The 18,647-nt window shown below is 47.6% G+C and overlaps 1 protein-coding gene across 1 annotated transcript in view; it reads left to right on the top strand.

Moving 5' to 3' along the window:
• Positions 1 to 2,607: 2,607 nt before the first annotated feature.
• DNAAF11 (dynein axonemal assembly factor 11) overlaps positions 2,608 to 18,647 on the top strand; it is a 75,907-nt gene continuing 59,867 nt past the window's right edge. Inside the window, exon 1 of the mRNA XM_075827935.1 lies at positions 2,608 to 2,682. Coding sequence (XP_075684050.1) covers positions 2,673 to 2,682 — 10 coding nt within the window. The 5' untranslated portion in view covers positions 2,608 to 2,672. The remainder of the gene's footprint in view (positions 2,683 to 18,647) is intronic.

Below are 18,647 nucleotides of genomic sequence, written 5' to 3' on the forward strand. Positions count from 1 at the left end.
TCCTCATAACATTCCTAGCCGTAGTGTCCTCATAACATTCCTAGCCGTAGTGTCGCCATAACATTCCTAGCCGTAGTGTCCCCATAACATTCCTAGCCGTAGTGTCCACATAACATTCCTAGCCGTAGTGTCCCCATAACATTCCTAGCCGTAGTGTCCCCATAACATTCCTAGCCGTAGTGTCGCCATAACATTCCTAGCCGTAGTGTCCCCATAACATTCCTAGCCGTAGTGTCCCCATAACATTCCTAACCGTAGTGTCCCCATAACATTCCTAACCGTAGTGTCCCCATAACATTCCTAGCCGTAGTGTCGCCATAACATTCCTAGCCGTAGTGTCGCCATAACATTCCTAGCCGTAGTGTCCTCATAACATTCCTAACCGTAGTGTCCCCATAACATTCCTAACCGTAGTGTCCCCATAACATTCCTAGTCGTAGTGTCCCCATAACATTCCTAGCCGTAGTGTCGCCATAACATTCCTAGCCGTAGTGTCCCCATAACATTCCTAACCGTAGTGTCCCCATAACATTCCTAGCCGTAGTGTCCCCATAACATTCCTAGCCGTAGTGTCGCCATAACATTCCTAACCGTAGTGTCCCCATAACATTCCTAACCGTAGTGTCCCCATAACATTCCTAGCCGTAGTGTCCCCATAACATTCCTAGCCGTAGTGTCCTCATAACATTCCTAGCCGTAGTGTCCCCATAACATTCCTAGCCGTAGTGTCCTCATAACATTCCTAGCCGTAGTGTCCTCATAACATTCCTAGCCGTAGTGTCCCCATAACATTCCTAGCCGTAGTGTCCTCATAACATTCCTAGCTGTAGTGTCCCCATAACATTCCTAGCCGTGGTCTCCCCATAACATTCCTAGCCGTAGTGTCCCCATAACATTCCTAACCGTAGTGTCCTCATAACATTCCTAGCCGCAGTGTCCCCATAACATTCCTAGCCGTAGTGTCCTCATAACATTCCTAGCTGTAGTGTCCTCATAACATTCCTAACCGTAGTGTCCTCATAACATTCCTAGCCGTAGTGTCCTCATAACATTCCTAGCCGTAGTGTCCCCATAACATTCCTAACCGTAGTGTCCTCATAACATTCCTAACCGTAGTGTCCTCATAATATTCCTAACCGTAGTGTCCTCATAACATTCCTAGCCGTAGTGTCCTCATAACATTCCCGCCGTAGTGTCCCCATAACATTCCTAGCCGTAGTGTCCTTATAACATTCCTAGCCGTAGTGTCCTCATAACATTCCTAGCCGTAGTGTCCCCATAACATTCCTAGCCGTAGTGTCCTCATAACATTCCTAGCTGTAGTGTCCCCATAACATTCCTAGCCGTAGTGTCCCCATAACATTCCTAGTAGTGTCCTCATAACATTCCTAGCCGTAGTGTCCTCATAACATTCCTAGCCGTAGTGTCCCCATAACATTCCTAGCCGTAGTGTCCCCATAAAATTCCTAACCGTAGTGTCCTCATAACATTCCTAGCCGTAGTGTCCCCATAACATTCCTAGCCGTAGTGTCCTCATAACATTCCTAGCCGTAGTGTCCTCATAACATTCCTAACCGTAGTGTCCTCATAACATTCCTAACCGTAGTGTCCTCATAACATTCCTAGCCGTAGTGTCCTCATAACATTCCTAACCGTAGTGTCCTCATAATATTCCTAGCCGTAGTGTCCCCATAACATTCCTAGCCGTAGTGTCCTCATAACATTCCTAGCCGTAGTGTCCCCATAACATTCCTAGCCGTAGTGTCCCCATAACATTCCTAGCCGTAGTGTCCTCATAACATTCCTAGCCGTAGTGTCCTCATAACATTCCTAGCCGTAGTGTCCCCATAACATTCCTAGCCGTAGTGTCCTCATAACATTCCTAGCTGTAGTGTCCCCATAACATTCCTAGCCGTGGTCTCCCCATAACATTCCTAGCCGTAGTGTCCCCATAACATTCCTAGCCGTAGTGTCCTCATAACATTCCTAGCCGTAATTTCCGCATAGCATGGCTGGCCGCAGTGTCCTTATAATGTTGCTAATCACAGTGTCCCCATAACTTTGTTAGTTGCAGTTTCTCTATTGCTAGCTGTAGTGTCCCCATAACATTGCGGCTTTCAGCGTCTCTATAACATTCCTAGCTGTAGAGTCCTCATAATAATGCAGTGTCCCCATAACTTTGTTAGTTGCAGTTTCCCCATAACATTCCTATTCGCAGTGTCCCCACAACATTCCTAGCTGCAGTGTCCTAATACTAACGTTAGCTGCAGTGTCCTAATAATCTTGCTAGCGCTAGTTTCCCCATAACATGGTTGACAACCCTGGTCCTGACGCTGACGGGACCTGCTCTGGTCACCCCCTCCCTTTAACCCGTCATTACCTGATAAGGCGCTAGATGTGATGTTAATGTCGCATACTCGGTCATATTCAGCTCGTCCTACGTCACCATCCCCTATCTGTGCTGTACACTAACGTCCTGATTGTATAGAACTTGTGTATTCAGCGCCCTCTATCGGACCTTTATAATATAACTACCGGTGTTCGCGGCTCACATTGAAGCTTCTTGGCTGCTCTCTCCCGCCGTTCTCTGCTCGTTGTCATGGTTACAGAGCCGCTTCTTTCAGTTGTCGCTGTTCGTACACACCGGGGTGGAAGCGTCTATATCCGCAGTCATGGTGCTCAGTGAGTATATATGTCCCGGGCGGCCGCTCATCCTCATATACATCCTCATATACATCCTCATATACATCTTCATATACATCCTCATATACATCTTTGTATGACGCACCATTTATCGAGGAACTGTGAATTCCAGCAAAAGTTCTCTCAACCTGTGGCTGTTGCATGCTGGGAGTTGTAGTTCCACAACGGATTTCAGTCGCAGTGATCTATACATTTTCTCCTTAGCTACTTGAGGCTTTGCGGTCACCTTTTTGTCGTAAAGGGACGTTCACACCGGCTATTTTCAGCCGTTTTTTGTTAAGCGTGTGAACATACCCTAACTTTTTTATCTCAAGGCTCTGTTCACACGCTTAATAATAAACGGCTGATTTTCAGCCGTTTCTTAAACAACTTACGTTTTTTACGACTGTTTTTGGAGCTGTTTTTCTATTGAGTCAATGAAAAACGGCTCAAGAGCTGACATGCACTTCTTTTTACGTGGGAGCGGAACGCCGTTTTTCCCATTGAAATCAATGGGCAGATGTTTAAGCGTTTAGCCTCCGTATTTTTAGCCGTTTTTTGGGGGTGTTTACGGCCAGAAAAACAGCTGAAAGTAGCCGGTGTGAACATACCCTTACGGAGCTGTGTGACGGCCTGTATTTTACGAGACTAGTTGTATTTTTTGATGCCACTATTTTGGGCTACATATCATTTATTGATTAATTTTTATAAACTTTTTTGTGGGGGATGGAAAAAAAATCATCATTTCTATCGTTCTTTTGTGTACGGCGCGGTGTAAATAACAATAACTTTATTCTGCCGCTCTTTATGGTTCCTTTCTTGTTTGTTTCACTATTTTTAGGCCCTGTTCACACTGAGTTTTTTGCAGGAGGAAAATTCTGCCTCAATATTCCGTTTGGGATTTTGAGGCTGATTTTGTCCTTCCTGCTCGGTGTTTGCCGCGATTTTCGCCGCCTTTTTCGCTCACGCCCATTGAGCGCTACGGGTAAAAACTCAGCGAAATACGCTTCTCTGCCTCCTATTGATGTCAATGGGAGGTCAGAGGCGTAACCGCGCGAAGATAGAGCATGTCCCTTCTTTCTCCCGCGAGCCGGTTTTACTGCTCGCAGGAGAATACCGCCCCCGCCTCCCATTGAAATGGGAGGCATTTTCGGCCGGTTTTTGCGGAGCGGTTTCCGCTCCAAAAAACTCGTCAAAATACTCCGTGTGAACAGGGCCTTACACACGAAAAAAACAGTTTTAAAAAAATGTATTTGTTTCCGTGTCGCCATATTTTAAGAGCCTTTACTTTTTTATTCTTCCGCCGATGCAGCTTTATCTGGGATTATGTTTGTTGGGGCGACTTGTAGTTTTTATTGGTGCAGTTTTGGGGCACATACGACTTTTTGATCACTTTTTATTGCGTTTTTTGGAAGGCAGAATGAACAGAAAACAGCAATTCTGTCGCAGTTTTTTGCTGTTTTATTCAATGTTACATAATGTCATCGTTTTATAGTTCGGGTCGTCACGGATACAGCAATGCCAGTTATCTGTACTTTTTGTTTTTTTTGTCGTTTTTTTTTATAATAAATCATTTTGCAAGGGAAAAAAAAGTGCAGTTTTAATTTTTTTTTACATTTTTTAGTCCCACCATAGAACGTTACTTTGATGGCTTTTATAATACACTGCAATATTTCTGTATTATGTCTTTGGCACGGCCTAATAGGCATAAACTGATGACAGACCTGGGGGGCCCTTGTTTGACCTACGGCCTCCATCGGCACCCCGCGTTCACTTTGCGGGGGTGACAGAGCGTGCCCCCCTCTCTCTGAAATCACTTAGATGCTGTGGTCGCTATTGGCCGCAGCATCTAAGGGGTTAAATGGATGGGATTGGAGGTAACTCTGATCCTGGCCATTAGAGCAGGAGCCCAGTACCCTCATTAGCTGGCCCGGGGCACCCCTACCAGGCTTATGACGAGGCGCCATGAAAACTTCTGATATGTCATAGACTCATGTTCAAAGTTTCTATAGTTGGAGGGTAAGGTACTGAGACCCCCACTGATTACTAGAACGTTTGGGCAGAGGGGCCTGGCTGAGTGCTGTGCATCTTCTGCTGTCCTCGGAGAGCTGTGTACCCGCTATATACTTCTTATATCCCATACATGGCTGTCCTCAGAGATCTGTGTACCCGCTATATACTTCTTATATCCCATACACGGCTGTCCTCGGAGAGCTGTGCACCCGCTATATACTTCTTATAACCCATACACGGCTGTCCTCGGAGATCTGTGCACCCGCTATATACTTCTTATAACCCATACACGGCTGTCCTCGGAGATCTGTGCACCCGCTATATACTTCTTATAACCCATACACGGCTGTCCTCGGAGATCTGTGCACCCGCTATATACTTCTTATAACCCATACACGGCTGTCCTCGGAGATCTGTGCACCCGCTATATACTTCTTATAACCCATACACGGCTGTCCTCGGAGAGCTGTGTACCCGCTATATACTTCTTATAACCCATACACGGCTGTCCTCGGAGAGCTGTGTACCCGCTATATACTTCTTATAACCCATACACGGCTGTCCTCGGAGATCTGTGCACCCGCTATATACTTCTTATAACCCATACACGGCTGTCCTCGGAGATCTGTGCACCCGCTATATACTTCTTATATCCCATACACGGCTGTCCTCGGAGATCTGTGTACCCGCTATATACTTCTTATAACCCATACACGGCTGTCCTCGGAGAGCTGTGTACCCGCTATATACTTCTTATAACCCATACACGGCTGTCCTCGGAGATCTGTGCACCCGCTATATACTTCTTATAACCCATACACGGCTGTGCTCGGAGATCTGTGCACCCGCTATATACTTCTTATATCCCATACACGGCTGTGCTCGGAGATCTGTGCACCCGCTATATACTTCTTATAACCCATACACGGCTGTGCTCGGAGAGCTGTGTACCCGCTATATACTTCTTATAACCCATACACGGCTGTCCTCGGAGATCTGTGCACCCGCTATATACTTCTTATAACCCATACACGGCTGTCCTCGGAGATCTGTGCACCCGCTATATACTTCTTATATCCCATACACGTCTGTCCTCTGAGATCTGTGTACCCGCTATATACTTCTTATATCCCATACACGGCTGTCCTCGGAGATCTGTGTACCCGCTATATACTTCTTATAACCCATACACGGCTGTGCTCGGAGAGCTGTGCACCCGCTATATACTTCTTATAACCCATACACGGCTGTCCTCGGAGATCTGTGCACCCGCTATATACTTCTTATAACCCATACACGGCTGTCCTCGGAGATCTGTGTACCCGCTATATACTTCTTATATCCCATACACGGCTGTGCTCGGAGATCTGTGTACCCGCTATATACTTCTTATATCCCATACACGGCTGTCCTCGGAGAGCTGTGTACCCGCTATATACTTCTTATAACCCATACACGGCTGTCCTCGGAGATCTGTGTACCCGCTATATACTTCTTATATCCCATACACGGCTGTGCTCGGAGATCTGTGTACCCGCTATATACTTCTTATATCCCATACACGGCTGTCCTCGGAGAGCTGTGTACCCGCTATATACTTCTTATATCCCATACACGGCTGTCCTCGGAGATCTGTGCACCCGCTATATACTTCTTATAACCCATACACGGCTGTCCTCGGAGATCTGTGCACCCGCTATATACTTCTTATATCCCATACACGGCTGTCCTCGGAGATCTGTGCACCCGCTATATACTTCTTATAACCCATACACGGCTGTCCTCGGAGATCTGTGTACCCGCTATATACTTCTTATAACCCATACACGGCTGTCCTCGGAGATCTGTGCACCCGCTATATACTTCTTATATCCCATACACGGCTGTCCTCGGAGATCTGTGTACCCGCTATATACTTCTTATATCCCATACACGGCTGTCCTCGGAGATCTGTGTACCCGCTATATACTTCTTATATCCCATACACGGCTGTGCTCGGAGATCTGTGTACCCGCTATATACTTCTTATATCCCATACACGGCTGTCCTCGGAGAGCTGTGTACCCGCTATATACTTCTTATATCCCATACACGGCTGTCCTCGGAGAGCTGTGTACCCGCTATATACTTCTTATATCCCATACACGGCTGTCCTCGGAGAGCTGTGTACCCGCTATATACTTCTTATAACCCATACACGGCTGTCCTCGGAGATCTGTGTACCCGCTATATACTTCTTATATCCCATACACGGCTGTGCTCGGAGAGCTGTGCACCCGCTATATACTTCTTATAACCCATACACGGCTGTCCTCGGAGATCTGTGTACCCGCTATATACTTCTTATATCCCATACACGGCTGTCCTCGGAGATCTGTGCACCCGCTATATACTTCTTATAACCCGTACACGGCTGTCCTCGGAGATCTGTGCACCCGCTATATACTTCTTATAACCCATACACGGCTGTCCTCGGAGATCTGTGCACCCGCTATATACTTCTTATAACCCATACACGGCTGTCCTCGGAGATCTGTGCACCCGCTATATACTTCTTATAACCCATACACGGCTGTGCTCGGAGATCTGTGCACCCGCTATATACTTCTTATATCCCATACACGGCTGTCCTCGGAGATCTGTGCACCCGCTATATACTTCTTATATCCCATACACGGCTGTCCTCGGAGATCTGTGCACCCGCTATATACTTCTTATATCCCATACACGGCTGTCCTCGGAGAGCTGTGCACCCGCTATATACTTCTTATAACCCATACACGGCTGTCCTCGGAGAGCTGTGCACCCGCTATATACTTCTTATAACCCATACACGGCTGTCCTCGGAGAGCTGTGTACCCGCTATATACTTCTTATAACCCATACACGGCTGTCCTCGGAGATCTGTGCACCCGCTATATACTTCTTATATCCCATACACGGCTGTCCTCGGAGATCTGTGTACCCGCTATATACTTCTTATAACCCATACACGGCTGTCCTCGGAGAGCTGTGTACCCGCTATATACTTCTTATAACCCATACACGGCTGTCCTCGGAGATCTGTGCACCCGCTATATACTTCTTATATCCCATACACGGCTGTCCTCGGAGATCTGTGCACCCGCTATATACTTCTTATAACCCATACACGGCTGTGCTCGGAGATCTGTGCACCCGCTATATACTTCTTATATCCCATACACGGCTGTCCTCGGAGATCTGTGCACCCGCTATATACTTCTTATATCCCATACACGGCTGTCCTCGGAGAGCTGTGTACCCGCTATATACTTCTTATATCCCATACACGGCTGTGCTCGGAGATCTGTGTACCCGCTATATACTTCTTATAACCCGTACACGGCTGTCCTCGGAGAGCTGTGTACCCGCTATATACTTCTTATATCCCATACACGGCTGTCCTCGGAGAGCTGTGCACCCGCTATATACTTCTTATATCCCATACACGGCTGTCCTCGGAGATCTGTGTACCCGCTATATACTTCTTATAACCCATACACGGCTGTCCTCAGAGATCTGTGTACCCGCTATATACTTCTTATAACCCATACACGGCTGTCCTCGGAGATCTGTGTACTCGCTATATACTTCTTATATCCCATACACGGCTGTGCTCGGAGATCTGTGCACCCGCTATATACTTCTTATATCCCATACACGGCTGTCCTCGGAGATCTGTGTACCCGCTATATACTTCTTATAACCCATACACGGCTGTCCTCGGAGACCTGTGTACCCGCTATATACTTCTTATAACCCATACACAGCTGTCCTCGGAGATCTGTGTACTCGCTATATACTTCTTATATCCCATACACGGCTGTGCTCGGAGATCTGTGCACCCGCTATATACTTCTTATATCCCATACACGGCTGTCCTCGGAGATCTGTATACCCGCTATATACTTCTTATAACCCATACACGGCTGTCCTCGGAGATCTGTGCACCCGCTATATACTTCTTATATCCCATACACGGCTGTCCTCGGAGATCTGTGTACCCGCTATATACTTCTTATAACCCATACACGGCTGTCCTCGGAGATCTGTGTACCCGCTATATACTTCTTATAACCCATACACGGCTGTGCTCGGAGATCTGTGTACCCGCTATATACTTCTTATATCCCATACACGGCTGTCCTCGGAGATCTGTGCACCCGCTATATACTTCTTATATCCCATACACGGCTGTGCTCGGAGAGCTGTGCACCCGCTATATACTTCTTATATCCCATACACTGCTGTGCTCGGAGATCTGTGTACCCGCTATATACTTCTTATATCCCATACACGGCTGTGCTCGGAGATCTGTGCACCCGCTATATACTTCTTATATCCCATACACGGCTGTGCTCGGAGATCTGTGTACCCGCTATATACTTCTTATAACCCATACACGGCTGTCCTCGGAGAGCTGTGTACCCGCTATATACTTCTTATAACCCATACACGTCTGTCCTCGGAGATCTGTGTACCCGCTATATACTTCTTATAACCCATACAAGGCTGTGCTCGGAGATCTGTGTACCCGCTATATACTTCTTATAACCCATACACGGCTGTCCTCGGAGAGCTGTGTACCCGCTATATACTTCTTATAACCCATACACGGCTGTCCTCGGAGATCTGTGCACCCGCTATATACTTCTTATATCCCATACACGGCTGTCCTCGGAGAGCTGTGCACCCGCTATATACTTCTTATATCCCATACACGGCTGTCCTCGGAGATCTGTGCACCCGCTATATACTTCTTATATCCCATACACGGCTGTCCTCGGAGATCTGTGCACCCGCTATATACTTCTTATATCCCATACACGTCTGTCCTCGGAGATCTGTGCACCCGCTATATACTTCTTATATCCCATACACGGCTGTCCTCGGAGATCTGTGCACCCGCTATATACTTCTTATATCCCATACACGGCTGTCCTCGGAGATCTGTGCACCTGCTATATACTTCTTATAACCCATACACGGCTGTCCTCGGAGAGCTGTGCACCCGCTATATACTTCTTATATCCCATACACGGCTGTGCTCGGAGATCTGTGTACCCGCTATATACTTCTTATAACCCATACACGGCTGTCCTCGGAGATCTGTGTACCCGCTATATACTTCTTATATCCCATACACGGCTGTCCTCGGAGATCTGTGTACCCGCTATATACTTCTTATATCCCATACACGGCTGTCCTCGGAGATCTGTGTACCCGCTATATACTTCTTATAACCCATACACGGCTGTCCTCGGAGAGCTGTGCACCCGCTATATACTTCTTATAACCCATACACGGCTGTGCTCGGAGATCTGTGCACCCGCTATATACTTCTTATATCCCATACACGGCTGTCCTCGGAGATCTGTGTACCCGCTATATACTTCTTATATCCCATACACGGCTGTCCTCGGAGATCTGTGTACCCGCTATATACTTCTTATAACCCATACACGTCTGTCCTCGGAGATCTGTGCACCCGCTATATACTTCTTATATCCCATACACGGCTGTCCTCGGAGATCTGTGTACCCGCTATATACTTCTTATATCCCATACACGGCTGTCCTCGTAGATCTGTGCACCCGCTATATACTTCTTATACCCCATACACGGCTGTCCTCGGAGATCTGTGCACCCGCTATATACTTCTTATAACCCATACACGGCTGTCCTCAGAGATCTGTGTACCCGCTATATACTTCTTATAACCCATACACGGCTGTCCTCGGAGATCTGTGTACCCGCTATATACTTCTTATATCCCATACACGGCTGTCCTCGGAGATCTGTGTACCCGCTATATACTTCTTATAACCCATACACGGCTGTCCTCGGAGATCTGTGTACCCGCTATATACTTCTTATATCCCATACACGGCTGTCCTCGGAGATCTGTGTACCCGCTATATACTTCTTATAACCCATACACGGCTGTGCTCGGAGAGCTGTGTACCCGCTATATACTTCTTATATCCCATACACGGCTGTGCTCGGAGATCTGTGTACCCGCTATATACTTCTTATAACCCATATACGGCTGTGCTCGGAGATCTGTGCACCCGCTATATACTTCTTATAACCCATACACGGCTGTCCTCGGAGATCTGTGCACCCGCTATATACTTCTTATAACCCGTACACTGCTGTGCTCGGAGATCTGTGCACCCGCTATATACTTCTTATATCCCATACACGGCTGTGCTCGGAGATCTGTGCACCCGCTATATACTTCTTATATCCCATACACGGCTGTCCTCGGAGATCTGTGCACCCGCTATATACTTCTTATATCCCATACACGGCTGTCCTCGGAGATCTGTGTACCCGCTATATACTTCTTATATCCCATACACGGCTCTGCTCGGAGATCTGTGTACCCGCTATATACTTCTTATAACCCATACACGGCTGTCCTCGGAGATCTGTGCACCCGCTATATACTTCTTATAACCCATACACGTCTGTCCTCGGAGATCTGTGCACCCGCTATATACTTCTTATAACCCATATACGGCTGTCCTCGGAGATCTGTGTACCCGCTATATACTTCTTATATCCCATACACGGCTGTCCTCGGAGATCTGTGTACCCGCTATATACTTCTTATATCCCATACACGGCTGTCCTCGGAGATCTGTGTACCCGCTATATACTTCTTATAACCCATACACGTCTGTCCTCGGAGATCTGTGCACCCGCTATATACTTCTTATAACCCATACACTGCTGTGCTCGGAGATCTGTGCACCCGCTATATACTTCTTATAACCCATACACGGCTGTCCTCGGAGAGCTGTGCACCCGCTATATACTTCTTATAACCCATACACGGCTGTCCTCGGAGATCTGTGCACCCGCTATATACTTCTTATATCCCATACACGGCTGTCCTCGGAGATCTGTGCACCCGCTATATACTTCTTATATCCCATACACGGCTGTCCTCGGAGATCTGTGCACCCGCTATATACTTCTTATAACCCATACACGGCTGTCCTCGGAGACCTGTGTACCCGCTATATACTTCTTATATCCCATACACGGCTGTGCTCGGAGATCTGTGTACCCGCTATATACTTCTTATAACCCATACACGGCTGTCCTCGGAGATCTGTGTACCCGCTATATACTTCTTATATCCCATACACGGCTGTGCTCGGAGATCTGTGTACCCGCTATATACTTCTTATAACCCATACACGGCTGTCCTCGGAGATCTGTGCACCCGCTATATACTTCTTATAACCCATATACGGCTGTGCTCGGAGATCTGTGCACCCGCTATATACTTCTTATAACCCATACACGGCTGTCCTCGGAGAGCTGTGCACCCGCTATATACTTCTTATAACCCATACACGGCTGTGCTCGGAGATCTGTGCACCCGCTATATACTTCTTATATCCCATACACGGCTGTCCTCGGAGAGCTGTGTACCCGCTATATACTTCTTATATCCCATACACGGCTGTCCTCGGAGATCTGTATACCCGCTATATACTTCTTATATCCCATACACGGCTGTCCTCGGAGATCTGTGCACCCGCTGTATACTTCTTATAACCCATACACGGCTGTGCTCGGAGATCTGTGCACCCGCTATATACTTCTTATAACCCATACACGGCTGTGCTCGGAGATCTGTGCACCCGCTATATACTTCTTATATCCCATATACGGCTGTCCTCGGAGATCTGTGCACCCGCTATATACTTCTTATAACCCATATACGGCTGTGCTCGGAGATCTGTGCACCCGCTATATACTTCTTATATCCCATACACGGCTGTGCTCAGAGATCTGTGCACCCGCTATATACTTCTTATAACCCATACACGGCTGTCCTCGGAGATCTGTGCACCCGCTATATACTTCTTATAACCCATACACGGCTGTCCTCGGAGATCTGTGCACCCGCTATATACTTCTTATAACCCATACACGGCTGTGCTCGGAGATCTGTGCACCCGCTATATACTTCTTATATCCCATATACGGCTGTCCTCGGAGATCTGTGCACCCGCTATATACTTCTTATAACCCATATACGGCTGTGCTCGGAGATCTGTGCACCCGCTATATACTTCTTATATCCCATACACGGCTGTGCTCGGAGATCTGTGCACCCGCTATATACTTCTTATAACCCATACACGGCTGTCCTCGGAGATCTGTGCACCCGCTATATACTTCTTATAACCCATACACGGCTGTCCTCGGAGATCTGTGCACCCGCTATATACTTCTTATATCCCATACACGGCTGTGCTCGGAGAGCTGTGTACCCGCTATATACTTCTTATAACCCATACACGGCTGTGCTCGGAGATCTGTGTACCCGCTATATACTTCTTATATCCCATACACGGCTGTCCTCGGAGATCTGTGTACCCGCTATATACTTCTTATATCCCATACACGGCTGTCCTCGGAGAGCTGTGTACCTGCTATATACTTCTTATATCCCATACACGGCTGTGCTCGGAGATCTGTGCACCCGCTATATACTTCTTATATCCCATACACGGCTGTCCTCGGAGATCTGTGCACCCGCTATATACTTCTTATAACCCATACACGGCTGTGCTCGGAGATCTGTGCACCCGCTATATACTTCTTATATCCCATACACGGCTGTCCTCGGAGATCTGTGCACCCGCTATATACTTCTTATATCCCATATACGGCTGTGCTCGGAGATCTGTGTACCCGCTATATACTTCTTATATCCCATACACGGCTGTGCTCAGAGATCTGTGTACCCGCTATATACTTCTTATATCCCATACACGGCTGTGCTCGGAGATCTGTGCACCCGCTATATACTTCTTATAACCCATACACGGCTGTCCTCGGAGAGCTGTGCACCCGCTATATACTTCTTATAACCCATACACGGCTGTCCTCGGAGAGCTGTGTACCCGCTATATACTTCTTATAACCCATACACGGCTGTCCTCGGAGAGCTGTGCACCCGCTATATACTTCTTATAACCCATACACGGCTGTGCTCGGAGAGCTGTGCACCCGCTATATACTTCTTATATCCCATACACGACTGTCCTCGGAGATCTGTGTACCCGCTATATACTTCTTATAACCCATACACGGCTGTCCTCGGAGATCTGTGCACCCGCTATATACTTCTTATAACCCATACACGGCTGTCCTCGGAGATCTGTGCACCCGCTATATACTTCTTATATACCATACACGGCTGTCCTCGGAGATCTGTGTACCCGCTATATACTTCTTATATCCCATACACGACTGTCCTCGGAGATCTGTGTACCCGGTATATACTTCTTATATCCCATACACGGCTGTCCTCGGAGAGCTGTGTACCCGCTATATACTTCTTATATCCCATACACGGCTGTCCTCGGAGAGCTGTGTACCCGGTATATACTTCTTATAACCCATACACGGCTGTCCTCGGAGATCTGTGCACCCGCTATATACTCCTTATATCCCATACACGGCTGTCCTCGGAGATCTGTGCACCCGCTATATACTCCTTATAACCCATACACGGCTGTCCTCGGAGATCTGTGCACCCGCTATATACTTCTTATATCCCATACACGGCTGTCCTCGGAGATCTGTGCACCCGCTATATACTTCTTATATCCCATACACAGCTGTCCTCGGAGATCTGTGCACCCGCTATATACTTCTTATAACCCATACACGGCTGTGCTCGGAGATCTGTGCACCCGCTATATACTTCTTATATCCCATACACGGCTGTGCTCGGAGATCTGTGCACCCGCTATATACTTCTTATAACCCATACACGGCTGTCCTCGGAGATCTGTGCACCCGCTATATACTTCTTATATACCATACACGGCTGTCCTCGGAGATCTGTGTACCCGCTATATACTTCTTATATCCCATACACGGCTGTCCTCGGAGATCTGTGTACCCGCTATATACTTCTTATATCCCATACACGGCTGTCCTCGGAGATCTGTGCACCCGCTATATACTTCTTATAACCCATACACGGCTGTCCTCGGAGATCTGTGCACCCGCTATATACTTCTTATATCCCATACACGGCTGTCCTCGGAGAGCTGTGTACCCGCTATATACCTCTTATAACCCATACACGGCTGTCCTCGGAGATCTGTGCACCCGCTATATACTTCTTATAACCCATACACGGCTGTCCTCGGAGATCTGTGCACCCGCTATATACTTCTTATAACCCATACACGGCTGTGCTCGGAGATCTGTGCACCCGCTATATACTTCTTATATCCCATACACGGCTGTTCTCGGAGATCTGTGCACCCGCTATATACTTCTTATAACCCATACATGGCTGTCCTCGGAGATCTGTGCACCCGCTATATACTTCTTATATCCCATACACGTCTGTCCTCGGAGAGCTGTGTACCCGCTATATACTTCTTATAACCCATACACGGCTGTGCTCGGAGATCTGTGCACCCGCTATATACTTCTTATAACCCATACACGGCTGTGCTCGGAGAGCTGTGTACTCGCTATATACTTCTTATAACCCATACACGGCTGTCCTCGGAGAGCTGTGCACCCGCTATATACTTCTTATAACCCATACACGGCTGTCCTCGGAGATCTGTGCACCCGCTATATACTTCTTATATCCCATACACGGCTGTCCTCAGAGATCTGTGCACCCGCTATATACTTCTTATATCCCATACACGGCTGTCCTCGGAGATCTGTGCACCCGCTATATACTTCTTATAACCCATACACGGCTGTGCTCGGAGAGCTGTGTACTCGCTATATACTTCTTATAACCCATACACGGCTGTGCTCGGAGATCTGTGCACCCGCTATATACTTCTTATAACCCATACACGGCTGTCCTCGGAGATCTGTGCACCCGCTATATACTTCTTATAACCCATACACGGCTGTCCTCGGAGATCTGTGTACCCGCTATATACTTCTTATATCCCATACATGGCTGTCCTCAGAGATCTGTGTACCCGCTATATACTTCTTATATCCCATACACGGCTGTCCTCGGAGACCTGTGTACCCGCTATATACTTCTTATATCCCATACACGGCTGTCCTCGGAGAGCTGTGTACCCGCTATATACTTCTTATATCCCATACATGGCTGTCCTCAGAGATCTGTGTACCCGCTATATACTTCTTATATCCCATACACGGCTGTCCTCGGAGAGCTGTGTACCCGCTATATACTTCTTATAACCCATACACGGCTGTGCTCGGAGATCTGTGCACCCGCTATATACTTCTTATATCCCATACACGGCTGTCCTCGGAGATCTGTGCACCCGCTATATACTTCTTATATCCCATACACGGCTGTCCTCGGAGATCTGTGCACCCGCTATATACTTCTTATAACCCATACACGGCTGTCCTCGGAGATCTGTGCACCCGCTATATACTTCTTATATCCCATACACGGCTGTCCTCGGAGATCTGTGCACCCGCTATATACTTCTTATATCCCATACACGGCTGTGCTCGGAGATCTGTGTACTCGCTATATACTTCTTATATCCCATACACGGCTGTCCTCGGAGAGCTGTGCACCCGCTATATACTTCTTATAACCCATACACGGCTGTCCTCGGAGATCTGTGCACCCGCTATATACTTCTTATAACCCATACACGGCTGTCCTCGGAGATCTGTGTACCCGCTATATACTTCTTATATCCCATACACGGCTGTCCTCGGAGATCTGTGCACCCGCTATATACTTCTTATATCCCATACACGGCTGTCCTCGGAGATCTGTGTACCCGCTATATACTTCTTATATCCCATACACGGCTCTGCTCGGAGATCTGTGTACCCGCTATATACTTCTTATAACCCATACACGGCTGTCCTCGGAGATCTGTGCACCCGCTATATACTTCTTATAACCCATACACGTCTGTCCTCGGAGATCTGTGCACCCGCTATATACTTCTTATAACCCATATACGGCTGTGCTCGGAGATCTGTGCACCCGCTATATACTTCTTATAACCCATACACGGCTGTCCTCGGAGAGCTGTGCACCCGCTATATACTTCTTATAACCCATACACGGCTGTCCTCGGAGATCTGTGCACCCGCTATATACTTCTTATATCCCATACACGGCTGTCCTCGGAGATCTGTGCACCCGCTATATACTTCTTATATCCCATACACGGCTGTCCTCGGAGATCTGTGCACCCGCTATATACTTCTTATAACCCATACACGGCTGTGCTCGGAGAGCTGTGTACCCGCTATATACTTCTTATATCCCATACACGGCTGTCCTCGGAGATCTGTGTACCCGCTATATACTTCTTATATCCCATACACGGCTGTCCTCGGAGAGCTGTGCACCCGCTATATACTTCTTATATCCCATACACGGCTGTGCTCGGAGATCTGTGCACCCGCTATATACTTCTTATATCCCATACACGGCTGTCCTCGGAGATCTGTGCACCCGCTATATACTTCTTATATCCCATACACGGCTGTGCTCGGAGAGCTGTGCACCCGCTATATACTTCTTATAACCCATACACGGCTGTGCTCGGAGATCTGTGCACCCGCTATATACTTCTTATAACCCATACACGGCTGTCCTCGGAGATCTGTGCACCCGCTATATACTTCTTATAACCCATATACGGCTGTCCTCGGAGAGCTGTGTACCTGCTATATACTTCTTATAACCCATACACGGCTGTCCTCGGAGATCTATGTACCCGCTATATACTCCTTATAACCCATACACGGCTGTCCTCGGAGATCTGTGCACCCGCTATATACTTCTTATAACCCATACACGGCTGTCCTCGGAGATCTGTGCACCCGCTATATACTTCTTATATCCCATACACGGCTGTCCTCGGAGATCTGTGCACCCGCTATATACTTCTTATATCCCATACACGGCTGTCCTCGGAGAGCTGTGCACCCGCTATATACTTCTTATAACCCATACACGGCTGTCCTCGGAGATCTGTGTACCCGCTATATACTTCTTATATCCCATACACGGCTGTGCTCGGAGATCTGTGTACCCGCTATATACTTCTTATAACCCATACACGGCTGTCCTCGGAGATCTGTGCACCCGCTATATACTTCTTATAACCCATACACGGCTGTCCTCGGAGATCTGTGTACCCGCTATATACTTCTTATAACCCATATACGGCTGTGCTCGGAGATCTGTGCACCCGCTATATACTTCTTATAACCCATACACGGCTGTCCTCGGAGAGCTGTGCACCCGCTATATACTTCTTATAACCCATACACGGCTGTGCTCGGAGATCTGTGCACCCGCTATATACTTCTTATATCCCATACACGGCTGTCCTCGGAGATCTGTATACCCGCTATATACTTCTTATATCCCATACACGGCTGTCCTCGGAGATCTGTGCACCCGCTATATACTTCTTATAACCCATATACGGCTGTGCTCGGAGATCTGTGCACCCGCTATATACTTCTTATATCCCATACACGGCTGTGCTCGGAGATCTGTGCACCCGCTATATACTTCTTATAACCCATACACGGCTGTCCTCGGAGATCTGTGCACCCGCTATATACTTCTTATATCCCATACACGGCTGTCCTCGGAGATCTGTGCACCCGCTATATACTTCTTATAACCCATACACGGCTGTCCTCGGAGATCTGTGCACCCGCTATATACTTCTTATAACCCATACACGGCTGTCCTCGGAGATCTGTGTACCCGCTATATACTTCTTATAACCCATACACGGCTGTCCTCGGAGATCTGTGTACCCGCTATATACTTCTTATAACCCATACACGGCTGTGCTCGGAGATCTGTGTACCCGCTATATACTTCTTATATCCCATACACGGCTGTCCTCGGAGAGCTGTGCACCCGCTATATACTTCTT

The sequence above is a fragment of the Rhinoderma darwinii genome, chromosome 5, assembly GCF_050947455.1.
Source record: "Rhinoderma darwinii isolate aRhiDar2 chromosome 5, aRhiDar2.hap1, whole genome shotgun sequence".
NCBI lineage: Eukaryota > Metazoa > Chordata > Amphibia > Anura > Rhinodermatidae > Rhinoderma > Rhinoderma darwinii.